Source organism: Chelonus insularis, unplaced genomic scaffold (assembly GCF_013357705.1).
Source record: "Chelonus insularis isolate UGA/USDA-ARS -01 unplaced genomic scaffold, ASM1335770v1 scaffold_714_pilon, whole genome shotgun sequence".
Classification (NCBI taxonomy): domain Eukaryota; kingdom Metazoa; phylum Arthropoda; class Insecta; order Hymenoptera; family Braconidae; genus Chelonus; species Chelonus insularis.
Genome location: NW_023276795.1, coordinates 1,961,407 through 1,983,639, shown reverse-complemented (window position 1 = coordinate 1,983,639; position 22,233 = coordinate 1,961,407). Strand labels below are relative to the sequence as shown.

Genomic DNA, 22,233 nt, shown 5'->3' with positions numbered 1-22,233 from the left:
GCAATGCATCAGACTTTTTTAGAAATTGAGAGCAAACGAGTAATGAAAACCAGAGCAGATTTTTTTCATTAGGTAAAGTAAAGGAATGTGGCCGTGGCCTAGTGTCTAAAAAGAAATTAATTTAAGGCTTTAAAATATTATTCAAAATTTCAAATGTATTAAAACAAATGTTAAATATTAAATATAACAAATAAATTCATTTTAATTTATTTTTATAAAAATTTGAATGATAGAAAGAACCTCATTTAAATTCATTCACTATAATATATATTTATATAAAAAACTGTTTACTTGAAGAAAAAGAGTTTTAAAAAAGACCACCTGAGTAAAATAGAATTTTGAATGGTGTTTTTTATCTATTCAAATAAATTTCTCGATAAGAGAATATTTATTCACTTCACATGCATTCACTCACCAGAGTTATCCAACTCCAAACTTGGGAAATCAAAAAAGACAGACAATTATAGGTAACAGTACTTTTCCAAAGGTACCATTGACATATCGAAAAGGTCCTCAATTGAACAAGTGTGTACGAACATAAAATAAGTGATAAAAAGTACATTGAAGTTGTAGAATGTACTGATGCTTGGAAACTTTCAGAACCTTGTCGTTGGCATATATAGAGAGTGACGTGGAATTTGTTTTGTACCCTTCTTCAAGTGTTGTATGTACACCACTGACAAAAAGGCAAACGTGGGTGGTTTAAAAAATGTAAGGACGACACAAAAAAGAAGATAAATAAACACAGTTACCAGGATTTAGAAAGAGAGAAAATATCGAAAATGGAATCAACTTTAGAATTTGATGATACCAAGAAAAAAATGTACCTTTTCCTGCTCTTTGGCTTTTGTATTACTTGTAGCAGGTTGGAAAATTTACGAGACATAGATTTACAGAAAGAGAGAGGGAGTTGACCCCTAAAGCTGTGAAGTGGCCAACAGACACACCTATGTCTCAGGAAGAAAACACGTGTGAGAGAGTCAGCAGAGTCAAAGAAAATAAGAATGTATCTAACAAAGATGGAAAATTGTTCAAGCAAGGAGAACTTAGTTAAGCAGAGAACGAGTCTTGTTTCCTTCTGAACGCTCGAGGAGGACTAATCGTTTAGTTAAAAGGAAAAATAAATCTAATGGAATGTAAAGCTGGAAGGGAGAATAAGAAAGAGAAATCAAGACTGAATTTGCTGGTTCAGAAATTACTCTGACAATTAAAAGTGCATTTAAGCCATTTTTCTTTCACTCTTTTTTACTTTCTCTTGATCCGTTTCATCAAGGGGATGAAAAGTATTAAGATCAACTATTATCCTATCCACAAGTACTAACAACTATATTACATTCTGTTAGAAACACGATTATCGATAATATCCGCAACTCTTTGCTAGCTGCTTCTATCTTTTCAACCTTTCTTATTATTCTCTTTATTCTTCACTCCAAAGTCTGCAGTCTTGTCTTGAGATTAAACGTTCGAGATTACATGATTTTCCGACAAAAGGATGTTTGCTCACTTTAGAAAAATAAAAAAAAAATTAAACACGTATACTCTCTTTTTACCAGTTCTTAAGCCATCAGTATAGGTTGGGTTTGTGTGACAAGTTTGCTTGAACGGTTGAACGGATGTAAGATTTAATACGACATGTATCTTTGATAGAGGTTTTATACTCTTCACTTCCATCCTCAGTTTTTCCTTCAACACGTTTATATTCTGTTGTGCGATACATCAACTTAATTTCTTTATAATTTTCTTCTTCAACACCAGGATCGTATCTCATGTCTCAAACGAAAGCATTTTTATTATGCAATTTTTCAAAATATTTTTGTCGTAAATTCTGGCTTTACTTCTTTATTACATTTATTTTATTTTTTATTCAATTATTTTTATATCTTGCTTTTTAATGCTGATACCGGGGAAAAATTTTTTTAAAACTCTTATCAACCATAAACGAAACTTATTTATTATAACGAAAAGCTGTAAATAATTTTTAAAATTTATTGGAGGTAAGTAAAATTTTTCAATCATAAAAATTTTTTTTTTTTTTTCATGCAAAATAAATGATTAGCATCACGCTATATCATTTTTTTTAAATAAAATATTAATTTTCATTAATTTAAATATTAAAGGCAAAGTTATTTAAGTTTCAATATTAAATATTTGTTTGGCAACAGATGAGTTCATTGAACCTTCTATAAATTTCTAAAGTGAATTAATTACATAACTCGACACAACCTTCTCCTATATTCTTCTTTTGAATTGATAAAAGGAGCAATTTCTTTATAAATAAAATAAACATCTTTAGAAACTTGTATTCTCGAACATTAATCACTTGTTTAGAGAAACAGAAGCTCCGAAAGTATAAACTCCACAAGAAGACAAACTTGAGTTTGATAAAAAAAAAAAAAACTGGAAATAATAAATTGTGTAACTCTCTGGTTAGAGAATTGAACAATAAAAAAGAGACTGCAACAAGAGCAAAGTTCAAAAATCGTTAAAAGTATGAACTAATTTGAGATGTTATTGAAAAGAATGTAGTTCTCAAAATCACCATCAATGAGCCCGTTGTCAAAGGTATCTCGTAAGAGAGGAAAAAGAAATAAAGAAAAATGCAACTATTGTCGTACAGTTACTTCTCTGTCTTGTAGAGTCTTCTTCCAAAAGTTTCTTTCTCCAGTAACGACTGAGTCTTTAACCTGACAAGTTGCCTTCACCCCGTGGCGCTCATTAAAGCGGACAAAGCTCTCTCGATGGGATAGAGCTTTCGCTAGTTCGTGGTCCAGTCGAGTAATTCTCACTTGGCAAAAAAAAATTTAAGAGAAAAAAAAATATAAAAGACCGGTCATAGAACTAACTTTGTCATTTTTACAGTTCGTCGAAAAATTTCGTCTTTGACACTCCCAGATCTTGAAAAAGTGTCGATTTTTTCCACTGGTTGGCAAAGAAAGAAGTGTAAATACAAGGTCAGCTAATTCTGGCTGCTAAATTGGTGATTCTGAGGGACCGGTTAAATGTCCACTTCTTTTTATCCTTGTCTTTCACCTTTAGTAGATAAGAATCAACATAAAAAAAAGTGTTGAACGTGGTAAGACCAGAATTACCAATCCTCATGACTTTTTTACCTTTTTGTAGGTTTTTTCAATTGTCAGCATTACGGAGAACTAATTTTCAAAGTTAATTCCAAACCTCAGAGACACAATCCACAACTGGGTCCTGAACTTTGCCACAGGGCTGTCGAATTAGCAATCATTACCAGCATTCCTGGCTTTTTCAAACTTTCTCTCTACTTTATACGATACTTGACCTCATTTCTACCATGACAGACAAAACTTTTCCATCGATAGCAAAATTAATTTAATCCTGGTTTTCATATCAACTTTCAATTATTCAATAAGAAAATTTATTCTGGAAATTATTTCTATTTAGACTCATAACAGATGCTTTAACTTGTTTAAGATAATTTCCAAAAATTATTGTTGACTCAGTCTTGATAAACATAAATATTGCATAACTATTTGAAAACTTATATTTTTATTCGTGCTGTGGCAACTATCTGTTTTTATTAAGTTGTAGAAATAATTAACAATTAAAAGTTGTATTGAATCTTCAACTTTTTCGAGTATCTTACAATCACAACATACTCCATTACTTACAAAAAATATTTACAATCATCTATATAGCAAATTGAACTTTTACAGCTACTTTACAATGAATGTATCTATTATTAACATCTATTCGTAATTTTTTAATTTTTGCAATCAATTTATGTTGATTAAATGTTAATATTGATTGCACTATTACTTAAAAGAGAATTAATGTTACAACAAAAAAAATAAACATTTAAATCCGAGGTAATAAAATAATCAATGAGCCAATTACTAAAACAAATTTATACAAAATAAATAGTGAAAAAAAATCCTCTTTTCTCCCTTTATTAAATAAAATCACCCAATACTTTTGATCGCTTTACATGCTCCCCATACTTTACATAAATCAATTGTCTGCAAAATTGAGATTCCAACAGTAACCTAACTTAAATTTCACCATCACATTATCAGAAAATAGAACGATAATTAAAAATGAATTCACTAGAGATGAAATAAATGCAACTGGGAAGCATGTAGTATTAGAATGCAGTTGGCATTAAATTGAATTGGCTGGTTGAAAAGACAAAAGATAGAAAGAAGCTGATGAATAGTAACACACTTCTCTTGGCATCACGTGGAAAATGTCAAGAACATATGTGAATATTCTGACACATATCGAGCACGTAGAATTGTAGATATATGCATCTTGCTTCCCCTTCTCGCATATCGCAGCTACAAGGGGTGAAAGGTGGACGTGAACAGTAGAAGGTGGGGAAGGTAGATGAAAAGAGGGGAGGGAAGTGCGCCGGAAATCCATGCAACAGGTGGCGTCGACAAGGTTTGGTACAGTTTGTTCTGTGGTTTCAAGGGACGAGAGAAACTGAATCGAGGAAGGTACAGGGTGTGATAAAGGTAGTCGAATCACTTTTCTTTTACTCCTTCTCGTCGTGTTCATCCCACTGCAGATAGAACAAGAATAATATGAAATGAACAATCGGAACAGATTTCACTAATTAGAAGCTCTTTCATCCAAATTAACGTGTGCTTTCTTTAATAGCAAAGTAGTCTCTACCCTCTCATTCAGAGTGAAGTTCTTATTCTTAATTAGCGATGTCTTATTATACGTTATTCTAACGTTCTTAATAGTCAGGAAATGATAAAGAAAAATTCTAAATGGATTTAATAATAGTGTTCTTAATAGAAAAATTGGATAATTCTTTTTCTTTTAAGAAGTTCTTTTCAGTTTATTACCTTCAATTATCATTTTCAATTGTTTTTTTGTTTTTTTTAAATTACCGGATATAAAAAATTATTTTTGGGTCTTATAATTTTCTCATGAGCTCATTTATAATTGATACTAGTAGTCAAATAGTTGATTTATTATTTCTGTTTAATTATTATGATTATTTCTATAAATAAAACAGGAAGTTGAAGAAATAGAAGATGTTTTTAATCTGGTTTTTGGATTAATTATAAAGTTGTGTACTTGAAATAAATTATTAAGAAGAATTTTCTGGTTTAGTAGAATCTGTTTAAATAATTTCTATGAAACAAATTTATTTCTGTATAAGATAAATATACAACTGTCTTTAAAATATTGATAATAGTTGTTGCCTACTCTTCAATCTCGAAGTTTATTTATTTAAATAGTTGATAAATTCACAAAGAAAAATGGTTGGAAAGGTGGGTGTTAGGATTATCCTAGTTGAAGTTTTAAAATTTTTCCGAGTATAAAAAAGAGAATACGAAAGAGCTTGAGCCAAAGACGACATCTTGTAAAATTATATCAACACTATAGACGCGTTTTTTCGTCTCTCGAGTCTTATATTTCATCCTCTTTCCTAAAGTTGCAAAAGGGAGATATAAAGAAAACTCTGCTCGTTTAGCATGAAGACGCTCGTTCGAATTTCAAATAATACGTTTTACGAAGACGCTTCAAGAGTTTAGAGCGTCGATCGGGAATGGAATGAGAATCATTCAAGACATTTCTCTCTTTCTCTCGCTCTCTCTTCCTTCGAGTATCACGATCGACTTCAATCGACATGTCTGAAGGGACTTAGACTTCACGATTATCTTCCCTTGAGAGTCTTCTTTTAAGAACGAGCGAGGAGCTCGGTATAATCAAAGATTGCGGCATGAAGAATTCGAACCACGAGATAAGTATCCCGAACTCTTCGTCGCGCGTAATGACCAAGAGACGGAAATGCGATCGTGCGAAGAAAGGGAAGGGGATGAGATTGCAAAACGACTGTCTGATGTCGCTCGTAAATCTCATCCAATGGGTCAACGACTGACCTTTTATCTACCTCGCATTTTTTTCTATTTCCTACAATCTACATATATTCTATCGTGATAACCAACAATTTAATGGCCTCAATAATTTAATGTTAAAAGTTGTAATTAAAATTTTACTATAGCACTCTCATGTCCCAACATAAAGGCAGTCTCATCACTTAGTTGTAGGCGTTTGAGTGAACTCAAGACTCGCTCCATAATTTCACCCAAAGACCCCGCGAGTCATTTAGGAGTCTCCGACTTTTCTTGCCGTGCGAATGCAGCGGAAATGGTACTCTTGTGGAAAAAAGAACCAGAACAATAAGGGAGAGCGTGGGACAGTCAGCCATGCGTGAGTTTCATTATGAAAACTGCTAAGGGGCACACTCAATTGTGCTTTAAACAAGTGTCAAAGATCTAGAATCACGCATGAACTCTCTAAGAAGATTAACTTTACAAAAAAAAAATTATCTCTAAATCTCACATTTTCCTGTTGAAGTTGAATTAAACAAACACAATGTACGTTTTTGTTCAACTCTATTATCAGAGTGGACTCATTTCTATGCTTTAAAAGACGTCACAGTAGTTTGAATATTTTTTTCAATGCCAAGAAAATGTTAAAATAAATTTTCAAAAATTTTAAATAAATTTATAACAAATATTTCGATATATTTAAAAATTAAAAATGTTTTTTCAGCACCGAGAGAGTGTTTTAAATAAATTATCAAAACTTAAATAATAAACGTGACTGATAAAAATAGGATAAAAAAAATATTCTCTAGTGAAAAGCTTTATCCGAGAATTTTTTTTATTCAGGTATAAAATATAAAATAAATTCCTAAATGTAAGCTCACACGACAAAGATGCGTAGATGCAACCATAAAAAACAGCAAGAAATATCATCAAATATAACACCGGTAGAGTTGCAATAACAATAAAATGATGGAATATCAGAGAATCATAAAATCGTGACTTAAAGAACGTGCGAGTGTGTAGCATAGAGGCTGATTCTTTTAGGATAAAAGTATAAAGAGCCATGAAAGTAAGATGTGCGCATAAAGAATAAAAGCGTTATCAAACTAAAGCCGGAATAGCGAACAACGCTTCATCGTTGTCTTATCGTAGAGAACCAGAAAGCTTTTGATTCTCCATCGAAGAGACACCATCAGCCTCTTATTCCTTCTCAATTACTCGGTGATTTACCAGTTTCTTTGAGTAACTTCAAACTATCTATGCTATTCTCTCTCTAGCCCAATTATTGGAAATTTTACATTGAGAGCTTTTCTTATTACAAAGGTTTACGTTTAAGTCTATTCATTGAGAAATAGAAATAATTTTTTTCTACTACGATTTTATTGTTTGAAAATAATGATCAATTAATGATAAAAGGTGATACTTTATATTGTAAATCAGCTTGAAGAGTTATTAAATTATTATGTTACTAAGTGTGAATTTATTACAAATGAATATAGTAAAAGCTAATGTAACAATCATTTTACTATTAAATGTTAAATAATTAATTTTGCATTAACTTCCATTATTCAGGATGATCCATTACTGTTATAATTTATGGTAAGAATTAATTATTAGACAAAAATAAATTGTAATCTCTAGATTGAATTTATTGATGCACAAAGTTTTTTTAAAATTTATGCCATTTAAAATGTGAGGAATTGAAATAGAATTGCAACAAGAACAAAATTTTTTGTAATGAATTAATTAATATTCATTTGCAGTAAATTTATTTCTTTTTTAATCGATTTCATGACTGTCCAAATTATTTTAATAAGTTTATAAACTCTATTCTCAATTATAGTTTCAAAATTAGTCATCTCATTCATTAATTATGAGATATCGATCCATTTAGATAAAAAATAAATCAAACTATTTTTTCACTGACGTCATAATACCTATTATTAATTAATACACGAACTGAAACTTTGTAGAACAAAACGTGCTTTTTCATTATTACGAAAAAACTTTTTTTGTCTCTTTTTTAGTAGTGAATAAAAAGAGCAGTCATGGACACTAGCATACCCAATATTAGTGGGGAAATAAATTCTGTTGATAGTAGTATTAACTCATTGATTGATTTTATTGATAATAAAGTGATAAAATATTTCGATAATTTTCTCGAAAAATTAGAAAGTGCTTACGTGTCTTATATGTCTCAGGTAGCAGATAAAAAAATTCAACCATCACCTAATGAGTTTAAGAAAGCTAAGGTGAAATATGATAAATTGAATAATTCGATACATCGTTTTTTAAGCAGTATTACTCAAGATTACATGAATTTATTACAGATAGGATATAAAATAAAATCATTTTATGAAATGTTGAATCATTATTCAGATCAAATAGCTGAACTAGAGAAAAAAAATAATGTAGATGAATTAAGAGACGTTACCCATCAAGTTTCTCAAATTAATTCTGAGTTAGAGAAACTAGTTGTCGATTATAACCAAGAAATATCAAAATTAAATTTTCTTCAGTTGAATTTTAAGAATAAAATGATCATCTATCAGTCACCTTCTGCTGGAGAAACATTTTCAATCTCACTTAAAGTATTCAACCAGCAGCTTGATAATTTAATTGAATCCAACAAGTCGACAAATAAAGAACAAATATTTGGTAAACTTCTCCAACAATTTCCTGAACAATTACAATCAATATCTAAAGAACCTCCTCTAGAATTGTTAGCTGTTCGACCAGTGAAACCACAAATATTAAAACAACCTCAGGTTTCGGGTTCTAATGAAATCATTGATATAACATATTCTCTGCTTGAACCGTACACTAGAAAAGTGATTGATCCAGCTTACAGAGAACATCGATTTGTTGGATCTGATGACAGTGATTCAACGGAAACTGAAGAAAGTGAAGATGATAAGGAAGAGTATATATCAGACGAAGAGGAAGAAGAAATGAGAATGAAGGCAGAAGAAACAACACCAGAAGAAGAAAAAGAGGAGGCAAGAGTAGAGAAAATAAGTGAAGAAAGCCTAACAACCCCTAGCAGCGTAACGACACAACGTTTAGAAGAACCAATGGCTACTGAAAGACCAAGTACCTCTAGAGATTATGAAGAGCAAGCTGAACCTCTTATCAAAATTGACATACCAGAAATTTCAGTTCGAGAAGAATATCAAAAGCAGCTTGGTGATTTGCTAGAGAGTGTTAATATTGATGAACGAACAGCTGAAGAGATTGCAATCGATAATTATGAGCAAATCACTTATCAATTTTTCCTTGATACATTGGAAAGGTTAGACCGACAAATTGATCAACTGAATGATCGTGAGTATGAATTAATTCCAAGAAGTAGAGATTTACGTAAAAGGATCAAAGGTTTGAAAGAATTTCTTGAAACTGCTCAAAGTCAGATAGAAATTGATCGTTATCAAAATGAACTTCAGATGGTTCTGAAAAGCTTTATCCAGTTAAAAGAAGATGATGAAGCAATTCAACAAACCAAATATAAGTTATTTGAAGTAAAAGAAAAATTATTTAAGAAATGGCAGAATGAACTGGAGAGGAATGCTCAGATGCTAGCAACTGAATCTGATCGTGTAATGGAGTATGAAGGACAAAGTGGTTCACCGCTTGAAAAATTAGAACAAGATAGAGACCAATTGATTAGAATGGTAGATTCTCTAAAAGATGAAGTGGATTATTCTATTGATTCTTATACAGAAAGGAAAAAAGAAAGAGATATGTATTTAAAGAAAGAAGCTTCATTATTTGGAGAAGTTTAGTGTTCACAAGAGAGAAAAGTATTCAAATTGATACTATTTTATTCTATTGATTACTATCATAAGCTGTGCGGTCAAAATAACTATTGAATCATGACATTTAATCAAAATCATTTTATTGTAATTGAGTCGATTGGAAAGAAAAATTTTTTTCTTTATTTTAGTAGGATATAAAATGGGTATAAGTAGCTATGTTGAGCAAGGTGATAAAAGCAAGCTTAATGGAAATGGAGTTGTCGCTATTGATAACAGTATTAATTCACTGGTCAATTTTCTAGATAAACTATTAAAATGTATTCATGATACTCTGGATCAACTAGAAAACTACTATCAAACATACATGTCAGCAGTACAAACGACAACAGAGTGGAATATTAGTGGAAAAACATCCAAGGAACAAAAGAGAATTGATTCCAAGTATAATTATATAAAAAATCAATTGGAGGAATTTTTGATTTGCATTGTTAAAGATTATGCAGAATTTATACAAGATGCTTATGAAATTAGAACATTGCATGAACAATATAACTTTCATATTAATTATTTACAAAAATTATCACTCGAAAATAAGAAAATGGATGAATTAGATTCTCTAATACCTAAAGTGGAAAAAATGAAAAAGCAAATAGATAAAGTAGTTTTGCAATACAATGGAGAAGTTACAAAACTTAGTTATCTGAAATTGAATTTACGATATCGAGTCATAGTTTATCGATCATCTTTCACTGGACAATCATTTTCAATTCCGATTAATGTACTTATACGAAACTTCAAAAATCTTATTCAATCCAACAAGTTGGTAGTTATAGCTGAGCAAATACATGCTTCACTTCTAGAGCAACCTCTTTCTAATATACAAATTTTGTCTGATGAACCTGAATTAATTTATGCACGAACAGTCAATGTGGATCCATTGTTGGTTGATATAACTGAAAGAGAAAGCAAACGATCTTCCAGTACTAAGCCTCCAGAACCAGAATCTCCACATCCAAACCTCTATAGAGAAAAATATGTCAAAATTGGTCAACCAAGTAAGGTAAGCACCATTTTGACACAATTGAAAAAACGAAAACAAGATTCATCTTTAAAAGATGTAGAACTTGCAAAGCAAGAGCAGCCACCAGTAAAAGTAAATATAAAATCAGTTGCTGAACCTTTATCTGTTCAAATTGCTAAACCAGAATCTTCAAAAATCAGTGGACCAAATGATAAAGAATCAATGTCTATAGATTTACCTTTAACAGCAGTTAGGAAACGACAAAGAGATCTAAGTACACCAGAAGGTGCAGAACCTCAAAGTTTAGGAGTAGAAAAATCAGATGAAAGTGAAATAAAACAAAAACGCAGAGGTTTAAATGATGAAACTAAATCTACTGTAGAAAGTGAGATAGATGTAACCAACACTGAAGATATACCAGAAGACACCTCATCAATGCCAAGTTTAAGGGATGAACTGCTAGAAGCTAAAAAACCAAGCACATCTAGTACCTCTGGTAGTCCAATTCAACCTCAGTCAAGGAAAAGTATACTGAAGCAGAAATTCAAACAAAGACTTGAACAGAAACGGAAACAATCTCGAAAAATTCGAATGAAAGTCAAAAAATCTAAACCAAAAAAGTATGTCGCTACAAAATCTGTACCAGAATTGAGTGCGATTAGAGAACAAAAAAGCATTACTAAAGAATTTTATGAAAAAACATACAAACAATTGGAAAGCAAGATTAGTAATATTGAGATGTATGAAAACGAAGCAATTGTCGATAAAAATAATGAATTATGCAAAAAATATCATGAAATGCAAAGAGTACTTAATAATCGTCAGAAAGACTTGGACGAAACTAAACGTGAAATAGAGGAAATTCTTCAATCTGAAATTAAGACAGCGGAAGAACAAAGAAATTTAAAAGAGAAAGAAAAAATGATCGAAAAATTCACAACAATAATAGTTAATACTGAATTAGAAATTCGAAGAATACAATATCAAGTACGAAAACTAGATAAGCAAGATTATGATGTACAAATCTATAAAAATATCTTATACGATGCACAAAAACATTTATGTCAACGATTGTTGGGGCAACTGAACAAAAAGTTAGCACTGGAGACTGATGATGAAGAAAAGCAAAAACTTCGAGTAGAGATACAAAGATTGAAAAAAAGAATAGAAAAGATCTCTTTTGAAATAGAAGATCTGCATTCAAGCTACATGCTAAGGAAACAAAGGAGAATGATATCAGGTCCTTACAAGACTAATTTCTGTATCAAAAATACTCTAGATGCAGAAATATGGGGAAGGAAATATGGTGGAGCAGAGTACCAACCAGGTTTAGTGAATGATCCTCTTGCAGTGCGAGAAAAGGAACTGGTGCAAAAAACTATTCCTTCTTCTGCTCCTATAAATATATTAATTCCTAAAAGGAAACCTTAATAAATAAAAATTGAAAAATTGAGCAAATATTTACAAACACTAAAATAATTAGTTTGAAAAATTACAACTATTTTTTAAAGATTAATTTTTAAAGTCCAAGTGAAAGAACAAATATTTAGAATGTTTAAATAAATAAATAGGTGTGAGAATTATTAAACTTAGATAAAGCTTTGAGATAAGTAAAATACTTAGTTGAGATAAAAACAAGTAGCTTGGAGTTTGAAATTTTAATCAAGAAAATTTAACTATCAAATAATTTCGTATATTAAACAGAGTGAATAAAGTCCGGAGGAATTTTTGGCTCAGACTTGACTGTTATACGACTGGTTGTGCTAAGTTTAGCTTACTTCTCCGTTCCCCTCTGGCATTTAAGCGAGGAGAGATACTACGCACAGGAAACATTGAACCCGCGAGAAGAGCATACACCTTTTGGCCGTATCCAAGTGAGTCTGGCAGAAGCCTGATGCTACATATATGGATTCTATGATAATCTCTGTTGACGTATCTCTTCTGAAGCTAAAGCTAGAGGATATATACATCTCTTCTGTTTTCTCGTTCTCTATACAGCCATCATCTATCGCTTCCGATTCAACTCTGAAAACCAGAGCACCGTTATCAACCGCGTGATATTAAAGTTTTATAGTTTCAAAGTGTTTGCGAGATATACTTCCACTTTTGTTTATTTTTTTCACTTATTCTTTTTTTTTATTTTATATTTTTTACTTTGTTTTGAACGGGAGAATCTTTATGGTCGTCAAGAGACTACGTACCGGAATGAAAGAACTTCTTGTTAGTTTCCCTTTATATTTTTTTTTCTCTCTCCTCTTTCTCTTTTTATGCTATTTATAAAGTTTCTTCATATGGATACACTGGTCGTTCATATTATATTTTCGCGAATTTTCGTCATTAATTTTTTAGTTGAGCATTACATGCTTTGTCCAACAACATTTTTCCCCTAGTAAATTTAAAGATAGGTCTTGAATTTATTTTTAGTTATATAACGTGTGCAGAATATTTATAAATATTTAAAAATTTTATGATTTGTTTGGATAATAAATATGTTCTATGGTGGGAATAAAATAAAAAACATTGAATTATTTTCTGTTATTGTGAATTATTTATTATTTTAATCAATGGAAAGGGATTAAAAAAGTGATAAAAATATTATATTTCCAATAACTCATATTCAAAAAAATTCCAACTGAATATAATTTAATCTGTAAATATTCCAGATTTAAAATAATCTATCGTGAAAATTTATTTTAAAAATTATCTGGTCTGAAACGAGTTGATAAGTTTTTTGTCATTAATTTGAATTTATCCACCTTTACTAACACCTGATCAAAGAAATATCAATTTATAAATAACATTTTTATTACACCATTTATCAACTTCTAGTTTATTTATAAATCCATCCAATAAACTTTTCACTTGAAAAATTAATATTACTACCTATTAAAAAATCAAATGAAACATTTTCATCACCAGTAATCTATAAAATAAAAAATATTGCAATTTACTTGCGTAGCAAATCCACATTTTCCACTCAAAACCATAAGTATCCAAGCGTAACTCATTTATTTATAAGTTGCAATCATAAACCACTTTACTTCATCAAAAAAAAAAATGTAAAAAATATCTGGTCATGTTTTTCAGCATGTCAGCAATTTGAATTGAACAAAACCAATTTTACCAATTATTGCAAGCATAAATTTTGGTACTAAGATGAAGTTTAACATGAGAAAAGCACTTTTATCTATTTGTTTATTAAAATTAAAAATGTTTCAAGCAGTAAATTCGGGTATTGTTGATCAGCAGCATCCATTCATATGACTTCATTGATGCATGTTGAAGTTAAGATACGATAAACTTCCTGGCTCCTAATAGTCAACAGAATTTATGCACAAAAGTACATATGCATCTACTGACAATAGTTATGTCAGCATTGTTATGAACATAAACGAATGCTACATATATGCAAGTGACGCAGCAGTTACTCCGGGAAATTATTGCGGTGCAATTAGCACGAATAATCCAACATCGTTAACGTCCACGAACTTTCCTTGAATATCTGCATGGCATTCCGTGCAATTTCCCAGCGGAACGAAGGTCTAATCTACTCCGAGAAAAGTTTATTTATGTCGACAAAATGAAAATAGCACAATACTATGTAATATAAGAAAGACAAAATAATGTCACTGACACAAATAGTTGATTCTCCTGGTGGTCCTGGTGTTATTGTTACCAGGTTAAAGATCGTTTCCAATTAGCTGGGCGCCACGTCTCTAGTGCAGCGTTAGAGGTACACAAACCTACTCGTTAACCTTATCTTAGCGTCACATTCTACCGGATTGTCGAGGCAACTTTTACTTGAGATAAGCGTAAAAGAGAACTACTGCGAGACAAACAATCCTTTGCCAATCTTTTTCTTTTTCTAGTTCACTTCATTGTCCAAACGATTTACTTCGCTTCCTTCGTCCGATGGGAGATCGCAAAAAGTATAATGCTTACTTCTGCGACAAATTATTCCCATGTGGCATTGTAAATGCGCACTAGATGGAATTTATTTTTCTCTCTCACAATCTGTGCTGGACCTCAATGTAGCATTTCTTTCGTTGCACTTAGAATGATAGTAATAATATTTCTTTTAGAATAAATGTTGGAGAAAAGCTTTGGAGATGCTACTGGGTTATATAGTGTAGAAAATGTTGAGTAATTTTATTGAGTACTATTTAAATGAGCTACAAGGAAGAATTATTCTTCTAGTAAATACATGTGTGCTCCATTTATTTATTACTATCCAGAAATAATTTTATTTCATTTTTATATGATAAAAATTCAATTGATCATTTCATTTATTGAGCCACGAAAATTCTGATTTTATTCTAAACTAATATTTATATCAATTTAAACAATAATATCATTTTTTAATTTATTTTTCCATTAAAAGTGGCATTTAAAAACGTGTTTTTAAGACTATACTTCTATGTAAAAAAGATGATTACTTTTTATTATAATTAAAAATATTATTGCCAATGTTTTTTCCACTATTTTGTATTTTAGTCTCGTCACATTCTATTATACTTTGAATAAAAACCATGTTTTAAAAACTGGAGCATATAAAAAAAATAATATTATAATCGTGCTTCACAATTTAAAATAAACAAAAGCATGAAACATCATTTTATCAAAAAAAAAATCACATTTAGCTCCCAAGTGTTATGTGTCTGTAGCTTCATCAAAAATGAAAATGTCTCGTTTTTATTTCATTGAAAGTAGACATTATTTATTTATTAATCAAATAATGAAATTCACGTATAAGGCATAAAGTGACAGGAATGAAAAATGAAGAAGAAAAGGTGGAACAGTGTGAAGGATAAGAAGTAAAGGCAAATTTCAATACAATTGTCATGCGAGAGATCGCGTTTCCTGTCTCAAGATTTTGGGATTTGATTTATAGCAGAGGATTAAAGAGAATACAGAAACTTATTCTACTTCTATGACTTTTCTTCTTACTCTCTGACAAGTTGTAACTTTGTTTTAATGAAGATGTATGATAAATGAAACATCTAGGATATTATCATGATTATCATCATTTGCCAAATTAGTTGTATTTTTATATTTGCTCTTCATAATTTAATTTACATACAAAAACTTATCGAATCATAAAAATCCTCAAAGAATCGAATCAATACATCTTACAAATTATAGAAGCAATTTAAAATACAATATAGATTTAATTTTTAGATCTTCATAGGCAATCAGCTGAAAAAAAAATCCTAAGATGCTATCACAGTAAATATAACCGACTACTTCTTTCAAAATGGTTGTATTCTAACTAAACTTGATTTTCTTATTTCTTTAGTCTTTATTTTTTTCATTTCTCGCCTCTAAGGGATAACATCTCTCCAGCACAAAAGATAAAGAAGTCTAATCAAGCGAAAACTCGGGGAGAATAAAAATGTACTTTTACAAAACATGGTATTTTTTATTCACATTTAAATTAACACAGAAAATAGAATAGCTAAATATAGCAAACAAAATGAAGAACGAATCAATACTCTGCCTTGCCCTGACCTTGGCAAAGAATCCAATTTAAATCACAAGACAAAAATTGGTCACGACATGAATTCAGTCGTGACCTGAAGTAAAGGAAGAACTCAATAATCATTTTCGCCTCCCCCTCCATTTTATTTCAACGTAGTAGTTGTTAGTAGTAAAAAAACAAAAGAGGTCACGAACCGGCATCGCGGTAAACACGGCTTTGTAAGGCTTCAAGTGGGGGTCTTGTACTCGCTCGACGGGCCAGACAATGGCGTCAGGGGCCAGCCGGTTCTTGACACGCAGCAGCGAGGCTGCCAAGCCAGCGCGATTAAACCGGACCCCGTATACTCTGAGGTCCATGCAGTGTTGCCAGATATTGTTGTTCTGGCTGATACTCTCTCTCAATCCTCTCCAGTTCTTTCCAGGTAGCTCAAAGTCCTCAGGTATTCTCGGCCACAGCGTTAGGGACCAACGTTGCCACTCATCTTGCTTGCCTTGTTGAGATGAGACCATCTGCCAGCCCTCAGGGTTTTGAATCTTTGATAGCTCGCGTGACTCGGCAGCAATGCGTTTTCCTCATCTCTCACCACAAGTCAGAAAAGTAGAGGATCAACAACAGCAACAGTTCTGCAGCCATGAGATGAAATTGAAGTCTTTCGTGTTGGAGAGAAGAAACTAAGGGACATAGTCTCCATGGGACGCAAAGAAAATTGCCACAAACTTGCCGTCATGTGAAATCACCACTAAGAGAAATGCGAAAAAACCAGATGGACGATAGGAAGAAAGAATGGAAAATTTAATAATGCTCATAAAAGGCTGAAGGATCTTATTGTGTTGAAAGAATACTTCAAAAAAGAAACTAGTGAGGAAGTATTTTGTGCAAAATGCATAGAACAACTCTACCATTGTGTAATAGTTTTACATCAGAGAACGAAAATATTATTATACTTTACTGAGTGGAATTCAATTTCACATTTTGCTTCTTATTTGCAAAATAAATAATTAAGATTGGAATATCTTCAATTTTATAACTTTAAACAATGAGTATGGTTGTCTCTTTTGAAGCCGAAACAAACAGAATCCTTAACTACAAGAGGGAAATAACTTTTCTTCAAGTCTCAGTTACTGTAGATATAGTTTACAACAATCTCCAGCGATGTATGTAGCAGTGAGATAGCTATTTTCTTAAGATTCATGAACAAAGAAATGAGTAAGAAGAAGTTCTTCAAATGATAGTCGGGTAGAAGTTGTCTCTTGGATTTTTTCAAGTTCTATCGCGCTAGGAAAGCGACGAAAAGTGGGGTGAAATGTTGTTGAAGATTTCGTCAGAGTGAGGATGAATCGTTTTGGACAGAAAGGGAAACTGCGGAAGAAGCAAAAAAAAATGAGAAAGAAAGAAGGGTGGGTGAGGTGTACTTAGAGGGGAAACAAAAAGCGGTTTTTATCAAGTCGACACTGCCACGACGTCTTGAACGGAAGAAATGCCTGGTTTATCTAGCGGAAGTGACGAATGGCAACAGCTTTCTGAGTTGGTTTTATGTCTCTCAGACGTGTCTTAAGATGACTCTTTAAACAGATAATTAAGAAGTGCGAAAATTGACCAAATTTCCGTCAATTTCATTCCACGAATTATTTTATTTTTCTCTCATTTTCTATTTATGTAAATACTTGCATTTCACTTGTATTTATTATGCTGAAAAATATTCTAGCGATTTCCGGGGCTTATGATAATTTTCGGTGAGTGTGGATACGATGATACTTCTGCAACGAATGAGAGGAAACAGCGAATTGGGTGGTAACATATTATTCCTACCACGGGCCAACCGACTAACATAGCAACAAACTTAAAACAGGAGAACGGGTTTACGAGGAGAGCCTTTTTATTTTATTTTTTATCTTATTTAAGAGAGATATATGTTCGATTAAAAAAGCTGCAGAAAGGACTTGGGGTATAATTTTGCTCCAAAAATTTCTCTATCCTATCTTATTAAAAAAAAAAAGAAAATTAAACAACCCAAAAACTTTATCAAAGAATTTAATTTTCAAAAATTGCTTTTAGTAAAAACATCAAAAAAAAATGTAGCACCAAAGACTTTCAAATAAAAAAAAAGCTTTCATCGATAATACAATTAATAAAATACTAGTATGTAAAAAATAAAATAAATATTCGAACAAGTAAATGATATTGAAAAGTAAAAATAAAAAAATTAGTGCTTTTAAAATGTTAATTTTCAAACAGCTATTTTACACTTGAAATATTCAATTAAAAAATAACGAGCAGTCAATGCAATTTAAAGCAGTGCGTTTTTTTTCAATGATTGAGGACGAATAGTAAAAAATGAGTGAACAATCAAGCTGTATTAGATTATCGCTGACGCTCCAAATAAAGTGCTTTTGCCGTAGATTCAATACACTCACCGATCGAATCAACCAATTATTCCTACCACCTCTACGAGTACCAATGTATCCACAGGCATGGTTGATGTATGCAACGACCCTCCAAACTAGCAATTATACCAGTTATAATATGTCAGTTGGAATGTGTTTTCATTAAACGCATTTTCCAAACTCGTCTGTGGTTTATTTTAATACGCAATAATTACTAGTGTCCATAAGACTGGTCTAGCCCCTGTTTCTCTGCATGTCACTCAACTGGAAATAGTTCGATTATCCTGTCTATCTGATAATCATTGTAAACTTGTCGATAAATAATTCTCGCAGACTCATTTACCTTAATTGTCTCTTTTCGGAAATCCTCGTCCACTGTTTACACCCGTCAATTACAGGCCTTTTCAGTTATGCTGACTTAAAAACATGTTCAGTGAAACTAAATAATTGAATGGCTAAAGAATTTTCAATGGAATTGTTTTCAACAGCTCAAGTGAGAGAGAGATGGAGATTTGAAAAACAAATTTTCCTCGTTTGTTGTTTCTTTTAAGCGGATATAAACAATCTGAGTGAATGATATTCAATTCAATTAAATATTCTATAATTCATAACAATAACTGTTATATAATAATATTATTCTACTAATAACTTGAATAGTGAATGATGCATCCCAAAACCGTCTGTTTAACGTAGATACGTTGATTAAGCTCATTTACTATACACTAAACACAAACCTATAATGTATATAAACTTTCAATCCGATTTTAATTAACGAGGACTTGCATGAGAGTTTTAGATTATATGTCTACACACATATGGTGTTATTTGGTGAATTTTTTTTATAGCATATGAATTTGTTGATTTCTGAAATAATATCGGATTGAAATTGCTATGAATAATTTTAAGCCTATTGAAAGAAATTATAATTATTACTAACATTATTGGTGATTATTATAATTAATAACAATTGGAACGTTAATAATAATTTCGTTATTAATTTCGTTAAAAACGTTAAAAATAATAATGGAAAAATAATATGAATTAAATTGTAAAATAAAAAATAACGCTATAAAAGATTGAAGATAGATTCTTGCTATGATTTTAATTTTTATTGAGTCTACAAAAGAAATAATTCAGAGTTGGAATAAAAATGAGATATTTTACTTTATGATTTTTCCTGTTTGTAGGTAGTGAATCTTTTTAACAGGGAAATTTTTAATTTATTTCTTCGAAATTATAAATTATAAAATGCTGGACAAGTTTTTCAAGTGGTAATAAATCTTTTGGAATTTTGGAAAGGAACTTCCCATCTATTCATGTGACTTCAGTTGTAAAATAATTCCTTTAATTTCTAATTTATTTAATGGGGTTTACAACATGAACAAATAATCATGAGTCTCGAAGTAAATATCTATATCTCAAAGGAAGATGATGGAACGAGACAGCAGTCGATAATCGAGAATATCTTTTCCGATACTTGAAATACTGGAGTGTTACCACAAGAAGTTTTCTGACGACTCCAGCTCGCGAAATAAAGTTCAAAAAGTAGTCGAAGCCTCGTCGGGAAAATAATCAGTGGACCGCGAAGTTTGCTCTAGCTTGGCTTGGAAAATTCAACTTTTTCCGATTCTTTCGGAAGAAAAAGAGAAGAATGAAGAGCCTAGGAAAGAGAATCTGTCGCGACGAATCTTTCCAATTAGTTGAGGAAGCTGCTAATCGGTGAAAATAGAGACCGAACGACAACTTGAGAGTGAAAAAGATGAAGCTGAGAGAGTTTTTGGTATTTCTGCAGTAAAGTTTGTTAGGTTTACCGAAATGTGAAAAAGAATCTTAAAAATATTTGAATCTTTTTTTCTCTCCTGAGTATACTTTAATGAATTCATAAATATTATCTGATCTCACTAAAGAAAAATATTTAAAATAATTTCAACTATCTTTACTTCTGAGCAAAAGAGTAATTCATCTTTTCAAGAATAACTTCTTTTTTATTTCTAAAGTTTTATTGCAGATTTTCAATAAACTTATTGTGTAATTAAAAAAATTTCAGTATCCTACAGAGAAATTGACTCTAGAATCAATATTTTATTGAGAACTTTCTTATAAGCTAATAAACTAAAATAATTTTTAAATGAAATTAACATAAATTAAAATAATTCATTTTCAAGTTAATTCTACCTAAAATGTAGAAATGAAATTTAATACTCCAACTGAATGTTTTTTTTATTTCACATATTAAATATTTGTGATAAAAATTATTTCGAATCTTGAGTGTCGACTTTTTTTTAATGAATCTCCATATAACGTATTTATATTTGAACTTGCTTTGCCAGTTTCTTTCCTGCCTGAGTAGAGAGTCAAGACATAAAACAGCAATTGTAGTAATTACTAGAATTTTTTTTAATTATGAAATTGAAATATCAGGTCAAAAATAAAAGAAGGAGAAAAGAGTCTTGGGAGGTCAAAGAAACACGAGGGAGAGTAGTGAGCTGTGAGTGATAATGAATTGCTTTCGCGAATTATTTATACTGAGAAACAGTTAATGATACATTGCTTATTCGTATTTTATCGTAGTCTTCCTTGTATTTTATCCACAGCCCCGGATGAAGCTTTCAAAAGAGCTGCTTGGCATGCATTTAAAATAATTTATTTTCCAGTTATTAATAGAATGATACTAAATAAACGTTTGTTATGATAACTCATTAATAATTATTGCCATGAATGTTAATAAGATAAATTAATTATTAAACATTGAAATCATGACGTAGACTTAATAACCCTTAATTATTTTAAATGCTTAACAGTGTTTTATTGATTTTTTTGCTATTTAAAATTCTAGATACATAAATGAACTTTCTTCTAATGATTTTTTAATAATAAAATTGAAATTTATCATTTCAGAAATAACTAGCTAATTATTCTCTACAGTTTTTTTAATTATTAAAAATGTTTCAAAGTAAAAAAGAATTTAATTAACAGGCATTTACAGTTGCCTTCCATTTTTACTGCTAATTAAATAAAAAACTTTTCGAAAATTTATTAAAAATATTTTTTTGTTGCTACTATCAAATAAATCATTATTGTTAAAATGGAGTTCTAACACTTCAAAGAGATAAAAAATAATTATAAATCATCAATGATTTATTTCCTGTTTAAAATAAGTATAAAGCTGATTTTTTTATTCCATATAATTATTTATTCCAATGCATAGTAATAATAGTAAAAATATAGAAAGATTACTTCAATTAAATTTCCTCCGAGTAATCCAATATTATTCACCACAGCACGAAATCGCAAATCTTAGAGTCTGTGTATACACAGGATCATAGATTATAGAGTTATGCCATGCTGATGATGTAGAATTTCACAATGTCAAATTGGAAATGGTGTTCTTATGTATCAGAGAAGCGATGGCACAATGTTAATTTGAGAATCCGATATCATGACACCTCAATACACGTATTCCCAATAATCTCTGCAGACTGTTTAACCATATCCGTGTACCTGACTGCATATATCGATCGACACATAACATCAAGTACATATCATGTTCTCGTTCTATTGAAACCAATCTTGCGAGTTTACGCATATAAATCCTTGTGTCTATCTAAGCATTTGATGGATAATCAAGTTCATATAACTTGGATCTGTTCATACCTATCATGGTTATAATCTAATCAATTAAATAGCTTTCAAGAAAAATAAAACCATTCCTACAAAATTACACTTTACGTGTGTTCTATAGAACTCACAACAATGCATTTACACATGGTAT

The 22,233-nt window shown here is 30.9% G+C and overlaps 2 protein-coding genes and 1 long non-coding RNA gene across 3 annotated transcripts in view; 2 read left to right on the top strand and 1 right to left on the bottom strand.

The window, feature by feature from the left end:
* Nucleotides 1-22,233, bottom strand: part of LOC118073934 (uncharacterized) — a 139,662-nt gene that overhangs the window by 75,738 nt on the left and 41,691 nt on the right. The gene's annotated exons all lie outside the window — the stretch shown is intronic.
* LOC118073933 (reticulocyte-binding protein 2 homolog a-like) lies at nucleotides 7,864-9,641 on the top strand. The gene has a single exon (NM_001414542.1). The coding sequence runs from the start codon at nucleotides 7,871-7,873 to the stop codon at nucleotides 9,602-9,604; it is 1,734 nt and encodes a 577-aa protein (NP_001401471.1). The 5' UTR covers nucleotides 7,864-7,870; the 3' UTR covers nucleotides 9,605-9,641.
* Nucleotides 9,756-12,061, top strand: LOC118073932 (uncharacterized protein PFB0765w-like). The gene has a single exon (NM_001414541.1). It carries the CDS (start codon nucleotides 9,777-9,779, stop codon nucleotides 12,027-12,029), a length of 2,253 nt encoding a protein of 750 aa, NP_001401470.1. The 5' UTR covers nucleotides 9,756-9,776; the 3' UTR covers nucleotides 12,030-12,061.